Below are 9888 nucleotides of genomic sequence, written 5' to 3'. Positions count from 1 at the left end.
ATCTATTTGTCAATGTTTGTGTGGAGCTGCGGCAGAGACTTCGACTGCGACCGCGACTGATTAAGTGTTGAGGTGGTCTCGGGCTCGTGGGGCGCCTTCGTGCCTCCGAGTCTCAGTGATAACTGCACTTTGGTGCCCAGCGGTCGCGCTTCGCGCTAATTTTTGAATTCGAATTTGAATCTTTTCAAAGTGTTAATTTTCTTTGTCGCACAAAGGAACCATACAAACATTTTTGTAAATATCTTAAGGTGATATATTTCGGTGAAGTGAAGTGCTCAAGAACTCAACAAATTAAAGGTGATTAACATGTTTAATAAAATAAAAGACAGACTGCACATAATCTAATAAAAACTAAAATTATACAAGTACCGATTTCTGGAATCATTTAAAAAATCAGAAATATACAGCAAATTTAGAGGCTATACTGGGGGAAAAAAGACTATATGTAGCTCATAGCTGATATAATTATATTTAGAAAACACGCTCATCTGTGCATCAAATTAACACAATTTACTTAGTTGTTCTACATCACAAAAAAGGTTTTTACCAAGTACACATAAAAAGTGAATATTTGTAATTAAATAATTTTAATTTATTTATTGAAGCATTTTCTGTGATTGATTTAACTCGTTAAAAACCACTCGTAAAGTGTCGTAGATTGTGCAAATTGATATTAAAATTATTATATATCTTTAATTGTTTGAACTAATTAAAATGATATAATGGAAACTGTAACGAAACAATCATCAAACTATTGCCCAACCACGAGACCCCTTTCCGTTCACCTTTTTCATTCAAAACACCTTTACCGTTAACCCGTTTTCGGCCACTCTCGCCCATTGATCAAACGTTTTTTTTTTAGCGCAGATCAGATCTATAAAATATCTTTGAATTACGAAATCTCTGACCACGTTCCCACCACCTTGTTATAAAATAAATTTAATTTCAACAAATTTAACAATTAGCTGGCAAACATTAAACAAATTACATTAAACGCAATTATGTTTTAACGTGTACACCGAAACCTTGGTAGAAATCCATAAAAAGAATACCTACTCGCACATATATTTTCTTTACAATAGCAGTAAAAAAACTATCGTCAGCAATAGCTAATGGAAGCAACTGCAACAACAATTCAGCTATTAAATTATAACAGTAAATTGCATGATCGAAATACAATGCGAAATGCGATGACAAAATATTACTTCCACATGCGATTTATCAGCACGTCTCAATGACATCTGGGTGACGAGCAGCAGGTTTTTACTTATAGTCCAGTAGTAGTTGGCTTTATATATAGAGAGCGTAAAACATAGGCAAAAACAACAACAGAATCGTAAAGAATCGACTGAGCGTAGGCATAATCAATGAAAGAGTAAACATATCTATAAAAACTCAATAGAATGAAGAAAAAGCAGTGAAAAATGTTTACTCCAAGGAAGTTTAATTGACAGAAAATTTGATACAAATTTAAATACTATGGATACCTATGGATAGTTTTATTAGGAACTAATTCAGGTGCATATTACTTACATAAGCCTGTAAGAAACCACTTAACTGTTGATAAACGTTCAAAGTCTACTCTTGAAAAAATATTAATTATTTTGAAAGTCTTATCATCGTTCTTGCCTTGTCTGTGTGCTCTTTCTCTTTAAGAACTTTGAGAATAATTTCACGTTCATATATTTTTGATTAATTTACATCAAATGCGAGTATGAGTTATTATTAGTTATTGCAACTATTTCTAGCATTTCAAAGACATTTACTTTTATTGAGAAAGAATTTGTGACTGAAGCGATGGCCAGATTTTAGAACCGTTCTGCAGCGTTCATTCACTCGCGTAATACACTTCAGTGCCTGAAGCCTAAAGCACTCTTTGCCTGGGGTATAAAAGCACGCACAACTAGCGCCTAATATAAATTCATTAAGAGCAAAAGTCAGAGGCCATAAGGCTAATCTAAGCTTATTTAAATCCCATTTTATTCAAGTTGCACGCGGAAAACACCGCAAGCACCAAGGAATAAACAAATGACACGAATGTTGCCCCATTTCAGACGTTGATAAGAAAAGTGCAAGATTAGAAAAGTGTACACAAATAATAAACCAAAATCTTTGATAGCACAATTACTCGAATGTCTAGCCAAACAGGCCAGAGTCTAGGCACCTTTATTATGGTAGTAAAAACCACACTAACATACATATGTATATGAGGCGTAAACCGTATAAAGCTATGGCTGTCTAATATTAATTGTTAATTACAAAATGATGAAATGAACTTGCTGCATTTCAAACAGATCGAAAGCCAAAGGTGTGTTCGTTTCATACATGGAATTCAATCTGGATTAAGACCAGATCAGTGATAAAACATCTGTGAAAGAATGAGCCAGTATTCAAATGATGTAAGAAAATCTGAGTGGGTGATATATGTATGTATGAATGGAATTCAGGTTGCTGAATAATAACTTTATGACAGTTTGTGTCAAATGTCTATCAAAAGTTGTTCTTTTGTTTGACAAAAGAATGTTCATAAATATTTTTAAATCAAATTGAAATCATTTATTAAAAGAACAAGTGTTCAAACCAGAACCACAGAACCATTAACACAGGTGCGATGTTGGAATTATTATAATTATAATCTAAATAATTATAAATTCAATATTAGCTTAGGGAAATATTCATAAAACATATGAAGTCATTTTTCACACTTTTGTAACATTTTCCTTATATGTAGAGTTTTCCCTTTTCCATGCATTGCAAACCCTCATTTGCCTAACTCAAAGTAACATTCAACTAACTGGCGTTATTAATTAGACTTCCATCTGGTAGAGTGGAAAAGGCAATCTGTTTTATGCAAATACTGAAATAATATACGGAACATAAAGCAAAGCCAAAGCCAAATCCAATTCCAATGCTAATCTGACGCAAATTACGCGACTTCTCAAGCCACTCCGTCTGACGTTTTAATTGTCGATGTTAATGTTAATTGTTGTCTATCATGTTGATGCAGATGGAGACGCAGCTGCAGTGCAAATTCCTGATGATTTTCTGTCTGCTCGGGCTGTCCGGCCTGGGGGAAACCTATAGGATACTGTTTATGGGACCCTTTCCGGCGCCCAGTCATTGGCTCTGGCTGGAGCACTTTCAGCGGGATCTGCTACGGCATGGACACCATGTGACGAGTGTTAACAATCATCCCACCAAGCAACCCCACGAGAATCTCACTGAGATCATTATTAGTCCATCCTTTGATATACCCAAGCATTGTGAGTACACTGTAGATGGCATACCCTCAAAGATAGGAAATACTCAAAAAGAATCTGTGTTCTCCACTCAGTTCCTAAAAAGAACATCTTTAGCATGCAGTTTGCCAGTGATTTCCAAAATCTGCAGCTGTGGTGGACCATTGGACTGATGACCACAGAGCATGCCTTCAAGGATGCGAATGTTCAAAAACTAATCCAGAGCAAAGACGATCACTATGATCTGGTGATCTTAGAGCAGTTCTTCCACGAGGCTTTCCTCATGTTCGCGAAGAAGTTCAACTGTCCGGTGGTCACAATCGGCACCATGGGCTATGCGGATAACATGGATCATTCCATGGGCATCCTCACGCCTTGGTCAGTGATACCACATCTCCTGCTATCGCATACGGATCAGATGACGTTCAGTCAGCGTGCCTATAATGCCTATATATCGCTGTACGATGCGGTGATGAGGCGGTGGTTCTATCTCCCCAAAATGCAGGAAATGGCCGAGAAGTATTTCAAGCCAGTGATCAATGGTGAGTCTCTAAAACACTCATTCGATATAGATATCTATTCTAATGTTTGCTCATTCTGCCCTTCAGGTTCCCTTCCCCATGTGCATGAACTCGAGCGTAACATCTCTCTAATGCTGATCAACAGTCATCGCAGCGTGGATCTCCCTCGGCCAAGCATGCCTGGTCTCATAGACGTTGGGGGAGCGCACATTCAGCCTGCGAAGAAGTTGCCCGACGATCTGCAATCCTTCCTGGACAACGCCACCCATGGCGTGGTGTACTTCAGTTTGGGCTCCTACATGAAGAGCACGGATATGCCAGCAGATAAAACCGCTCTGATCCTTAAGGCCTTTGGACAGCTGAAGCAGCAAGTCATTTGGAAGTACGAGAACGATTCGATTGGACAGCTCCCCGCGAATGTTATGATCAGGAAGTGGATGCCGCAGAATGATATTCTGGCCCATCCGAATGTTAAGCTCTTTATCACCCACGGAGGGATCTTTGGCACCCAGGAGGGCATCTATTGGGGCGTGCCGATGCTGTGCATTCCCCTCTATGGTGATCAGCACAGGAACACGATCAAATCAGTGCGGGAGGGCTATGCTCGATCCCTGGTCTTCTCCAAACTGACAGTCGATGACCTCGTGCGGAACGTCGAGACGCTCATATACGAGCCGCAGTACAAGCGCAGTGCCCTGGAGGTCTCGGAGCGCTTCCGCGATAATCCCATTCATCCGCTCGATGAGGCCACCTTCTGGATCGAGTACATTATGCGACATCGGGGGGCCCGTCATCTGAAGTCCCACGGCGCCTTCCTACCCCTCTATCAGTATCTGCTGCTCGACATCATCGGCTGCCTGTTGCTCGGTGCTTTCCTAACCATCTGGCTGCCCTGGCGTATGCTCAAGAGAGCCCACAAATGGTCGCAAAAACTGAATGAAGAAAAAAAACGTTTGTAGGAGATGAAAGCCATAAATGTTGCTAAATAGTTTCTAAGTGTTGTACAGTCACACGCGAGAATAAATTGTGATATATGTAAGATATTATTCAGAGTATCGTTTATTTGTATTATTATCGCGGTGGCCTGGTACATATGTGTGATTACAAAAGTTCTTAATGTTACGGCTTATTTCTGCTGATTTCCTGCTACTGCTTGAGTCGCGTCCGTATGCAGCTGTTCTCTCTTTGTCGCTGCTTCGCTCGGTTCCTCTTCTTCTCTGTCCGCTGTTGATCTGCTGCTGTTGCTGCTGCTGTTACTACTGCTGTTCCTGCTACTGTTGCTGCTGCTGTTCCTGCTGCTGTTACTACTGCTGTTGCTGCTGCTGTTACTACTGCTGTTGCTGCTGCTGTTACTACTGTTGTTGCTGCTCATCAGTTGTTCCTCTGCTGCTGTTATTACTGCTGTTGCTTATCCCCGCTGCCCCCTCGCTCGGTTCCTCTTCTTCTCTGTCCGCTGTTGATCTGCTGCTGTTGCTGCTGCTGTTACTACTGCTGTTCCTGCTGCTGTTGCTGCTGCTGTTACTACTGCTGTTGCTGCTGCTGTTACTACTGCTGTTGCTGCTGCTGTTACTACTGCTGTTATTACTGCTGTTGCTTATCCCCGCTGCCCCCTCAATAGGCCGCCAGCTGGCCCACTCCTCCTTACATATATTTTAAGATCACAAATTAAATATTTGTATGTAAAGTGTGTATGATCCAGTGAACCTCCTAGTAGCCGTCGCAACAAATGTAAAAGATCTTTGTGTTTCGTGGTAGTTTGTTGCCGGCAATAGTATGCAACAGTTTTCAAAAAGATGCGTTGTATTCCAATAAAAACCATTGCCTAGTTTTAAGAAGCAAATAATGTTCGGCTACAGTGTAAATTTAAAGCATGATTTCAGGATTTGATAGGCTGCTATATAAACTGTGTTCGAGAAGTCGCGCAACATTTTGAAACATTTCCGCAACATTTGGTAAATCTATATGGGACATTTTTGATTGGAGCCCTTTTTTATAAAAAATCAATTAAAATGGAGTACTTTAAATAGAGATTCTTGTAGAAAATGTATTAATTTATCTGATAAAATTATATGTTCAGTGCTGAGTGTCCCAGCTTTGTGGTTAGGTCTCTTCCCCTACACCTGATCAATCAACTTATTATCCCTCTATACGATTCATAATTTATGTGTCAATTAATTAAGCCGAAATGGGGAAATAGCTAAAGTCAGCAGCGTCGAAAAATGCCAATTGAGTCGCCTTTGTGCGGAGTGTTTTGCTTGTTCCCCGCTCAATCAACAATCACGAAGTGTTCTTGAGCCATCTCCGTCTCCATCTTCTTCTCATATAACACCCACACAAAGCACGTTCTTTTCTTGTCTGGCTTAAAAGAAAACAGAACTGAAATTATGCAATTGCTTGAAGTGGAATTGTAGAACAAAGAAACCGAAACCGAACTTAGAATACCAGCTAAAAGCATTACTCTTTCCTTTTAAGCCAACAACTTGATCTCAGAAACAATTCCACAGATATCTAAGTTTTTCTCCATTCCCCAAAGTTCCTGTTTCAGCATTCTTTTTCCCCCTTTAAGCAACAACTTAAGCGCCACGTCTAAGACTTTGGCATTAAATAATCGACTCAAACTGGTCGACTAGTCAATGGCTTTATAGGTCTTCTTTTACCGGGCTCGACATTTACATATGTATATTGTGGTGGTATCTTTTATGTCATCTAAAAGTATATTATTGTCTCCAATACTTTCACTGCCTGGGCATCACCTTGTGGAGGGTTCAAGTGCGAATATTTGTTGTTGTAGCACCAACCGGTTGAACCGAGTCGCGGGCAGAGAGGGGGAGGGACAGACCCGTGGGGCAGGCATCTTCAATTGTTGTTTGCCGTTGCCGTTTGTCTTGTGTTTGCCGATTATAAATTGTAAAATTTTAATTTTAATTGAACATATATTACCGATAGACCCCTTCCCCGCCATCTCGCTGGGCCATTGAAATGTGTTTGAAATAATATCCAATGCACAATATACATATATGTATCCAACACTTGAGCTACTTTTCGGAGGCAGCTTTTCGACTAACGGAGCTGTTACTGTATTTTTGTTTTTGTGGGTCTTTGTACATATATATGGTTTTCAAATATTATTTAAACGATATTTTATTTATATTTGCTCGAGTCTGTCTGTTTTTACGTAATGCCTCAAACCGGACCTCAATATGTGGCAGATCTTGACGCCATTTGAAGAGCACTAAAAGTTCGATATTTAGTGCCAGGCACACGAAATTCTCGAGGCTGAAGATTGGCCATTGACCATTGGCCATTGGCCGCCGCTCTATGATATGGAGAGGCTCTTGTGATTAAGAAACCCCTTCAAATTCCAACAACACAAAAATCCCACATAAGAGAACCGGCTTCTTCTGAAAATTCCCCCTAATTTGAATACGACAATTTGCAGCTGACTGACTAAGGATTTGGTGTGGGGGTCACATGCATATTGCCGTATATGGTATATATGGTACCGCGTACCGCGAGGTTTGCTTTGGGCATCCGTGTTGACAATTAGCAAGTGTTTGGCCCAAGACCGAGAGTAATATAAGGTTTATATGCGACTCCATTGCATTTATTAATTATTATTTACGAAAACACGTCGCCATTCGCCGCCATTCGACTTCAGATCACATGAGTCTAACCAAAATCCAGCGACATCAGCAGCAGCAGAAGCAACCAACAAACAAACAAGAAAGGAAAGGGATCCGAAGGTGCAGATACCCTTAGAGATTGGAAGTTTCTATGTGAGATGATAGAGAAGCTACAGTGATGGAAGATGTATGATATTCTGTCGGTTTTGAACTATTTAAAAACAATAAGAACCAATAAAGTTCCTTCTTGGAATATATACAGACTTTGCCTTCGATTTCCGCCAACGAAACGAGTGCTATGCTCGTGAAAGATTGACCACAAGCAGATCATTTGATCTGAAGGAAGTGCTTAAGCTTCGTTCTAACCCGATCATTTCTATGAATGCTTTGATACCTTCCGCTAAATAGAACGTAAAACCATGTGCCATGTTCCTTCCTGCTCTGCCTGCTAAACTTCTAACCAAAATTATAATACCCCCCTATAGCTTGTAAGGGTATACAAAAACTAAGCAAACCACTTTTTGGATGTTTTCTTCAGTTAGAGCTTTGTCCGGGGCTTGGTTCCTGTTACTAACGTCGTCGTCGCAGCAGCAGTGGCAGAGCAGAGGGTAAACCACATAGACAAACAGCCGCAAAGAAAAAAAAAAAACAAGAAAAAAACAAAAAAGAAACGAAACGGAGCCAAGCTGAAGATTAGCATTAAGCACGTGATGCCGTCTTGTGATGCTAGTTTTTGGTATTTCGTTTTTTGAGAAACATCTCGGAAGATACACAGATACGTGCATAATGTGTGTGTGTGTGTGTGCTGTAATTAAGCGAGCGGCAGCTGAAATGGTCGTTTAAATGTAATTTCAGCTCAGTTTTTGTATGTTTTGATCAACAGAGGTGACAAATTAAGGCCCCTCCATCGCAAGGTCATGTGAGGGGCGTCCATTAGCCATGAAGACACACACACACACACACACAAGCACACAGCAACAGTAACTGAAACGACACCGGCTTCAGGTGTGTAAATGTTTTGGCATTTACATACATTTGTGCGCGTGCACTCCTCCTCTCCTCGGGTGCCTTGATTGATTGGAAAGTTAAGGTTGTCGTCTATCATCATCATCATTGAAATGAGGAAAACATAATGCCAGCTAATGTGAGATTATGCAAATCAAAATGCGCATCTATCGAGCACCAGCCACAGCTCCAGCTCCAGCTCCAGCTCTTGATAAATACATTGACCTGCATGCCTGCCTCCGAGTCTCCAAGCCTCCAAGCCTCCGGGGGCTACAGCAAAATCAACACAACATTTTTCGTTTTTCGATGTTTAATGATGAAATTATGCCGAAAAAAACTGAAAACAAAAGGCTGTCGGGTCTTGACAGTATGCACTTTCTACGGGGTAAAAGGGATATGGTATGAGATGAGGGAGTAGGTTTTTGGAGATGGCTTTTAGGGCCATTATTAGGGCTCATGACTAATTTCATGCTACAATTTTCCACAGTAAAGAAGTTGGCTTTCCCACTAAATCTTCCTTAGGAAATCTTGTTGATTGTTTGCTCCACAAAACTTGGGGGATTGCCATTCAGATTATCTCATATTTATGTACCCTAGAAATTTGTTCAGAATTGATTATGTGATGACTCATTTCAAACAAAATGGAAGGCGCTAATCAGCCTTCGAATGTTTATGAAATATCAATAATGCTGAGCTGCCATTTTTTCTATAGAAGAAGTGACTCTATAAAAGTGACATATATAACCCCTCAAAACCTGCAATATCACTTGACAAATTTCACTCTCAAAATATTGCTGTAAGTTCGCGTGAAGGTCTAAATATTTTTGGCTGATTTCGATTAGCAATTCCAGTGTCTGATGAATTCGTACGAGTATGGAGTATGGAGAGGGGGGGTTGATGGTTTTGAGCCTCTTTTTGATGACATTTAGCCATCCAATTTATGGCCAACAGACATGCGCCACCTGTCGTCCCTGTTTGCTTGGCATTTTAGCGCCTCGACACTAATCGAAATGTTTGGCCAGATAATTAACTTGGCCGACAAGAGATGTACCCAAGAGATGGGTCTGGTCTGGGTCTGGTCGTGGCGGGGGATGCCCTCTCGCTGATAAGTTGCATTCGATTTCTAATTTGCTTTTTTCATAGATGATACTTGAATACTTGAATGGATTGCCCAATGGGGGAGAGACCTTTGCAGCTGGAATTGGAATAGAGACTGGGATGGGGTCTGGGACTGGGCTGTGGGACTGGGCTCTGCTCTGAGTATGGGTAATGGGTAATGGGGTTTTGGGCGCTTACATCACAGCAGGAGGCAGACCCGACAGCAAGATGGAGTCTCGTCTCGAGACTCGTCTCACAATGAGATGAAACTTGTTTCCTCTCGACTCTTTGCCAGCAATAAATATTTGACTCCCCACTCGCGATCTTTTTTTGTGGAATCTCTGTATTTTATTTGCAAATTACAAAAATAATAAGAGAGACACAAAGCGCGTGACTCCTTTC

The 9888-nt window shown here is 40.7% G+C and overlaps 1 protein-coding gene across 1 annotated transcript; it reads left to right on the top strand.

Moving 5' to 3' along the window:
* The first annotated feature begins 204 nt into the window (after positions 1 to 204).
* On the top strand, positions 205 to 4719 carry LOC113565648 (UDP-glucuronosyltransferase 2B13). Its single transcript, XM_026988288.1, has 4 exons — positions 205 to 297; positions 3008 to 3263; positions 3335 to 3781; positions 3848 to 4719. The coding sequence occupies exons 2-4, from the start codon at positions 3008 to 3010 to the stop codon at positions 4717 to 4719; spliced, it is 1575 nt and encodes a 524-aa protein (XP_026844089.1). The 5' UTR covers positions 205 to 297.
* The last annotated feature ends 5169 nt before the right edge of the window (positions 4720 to 9888 follow it).

The sequence above is a fragment of the Drosophila persimilis genome, unplaced genomic scaffold, assembly GCF_003286085.1.
Source record: "Drosophila persimilis strain 14011-0111.01,24,50 unplaced genomic scaffold, DperRS2 tig00000191-arrow-pilon, whole genome shotgun sequence".
Classification (NCBI taxonomy): Eukaryota; Metazoa; Arthropoda; class Insecta; order Diptera; family Drosophilidae; genus Drosophila; species Drosophila persimilis.
The sequence above is the reverse complement of the archived record's forward strand: the minus strand, read 5'-3'. Positions and strand labels throughout refer to the sequence as shown.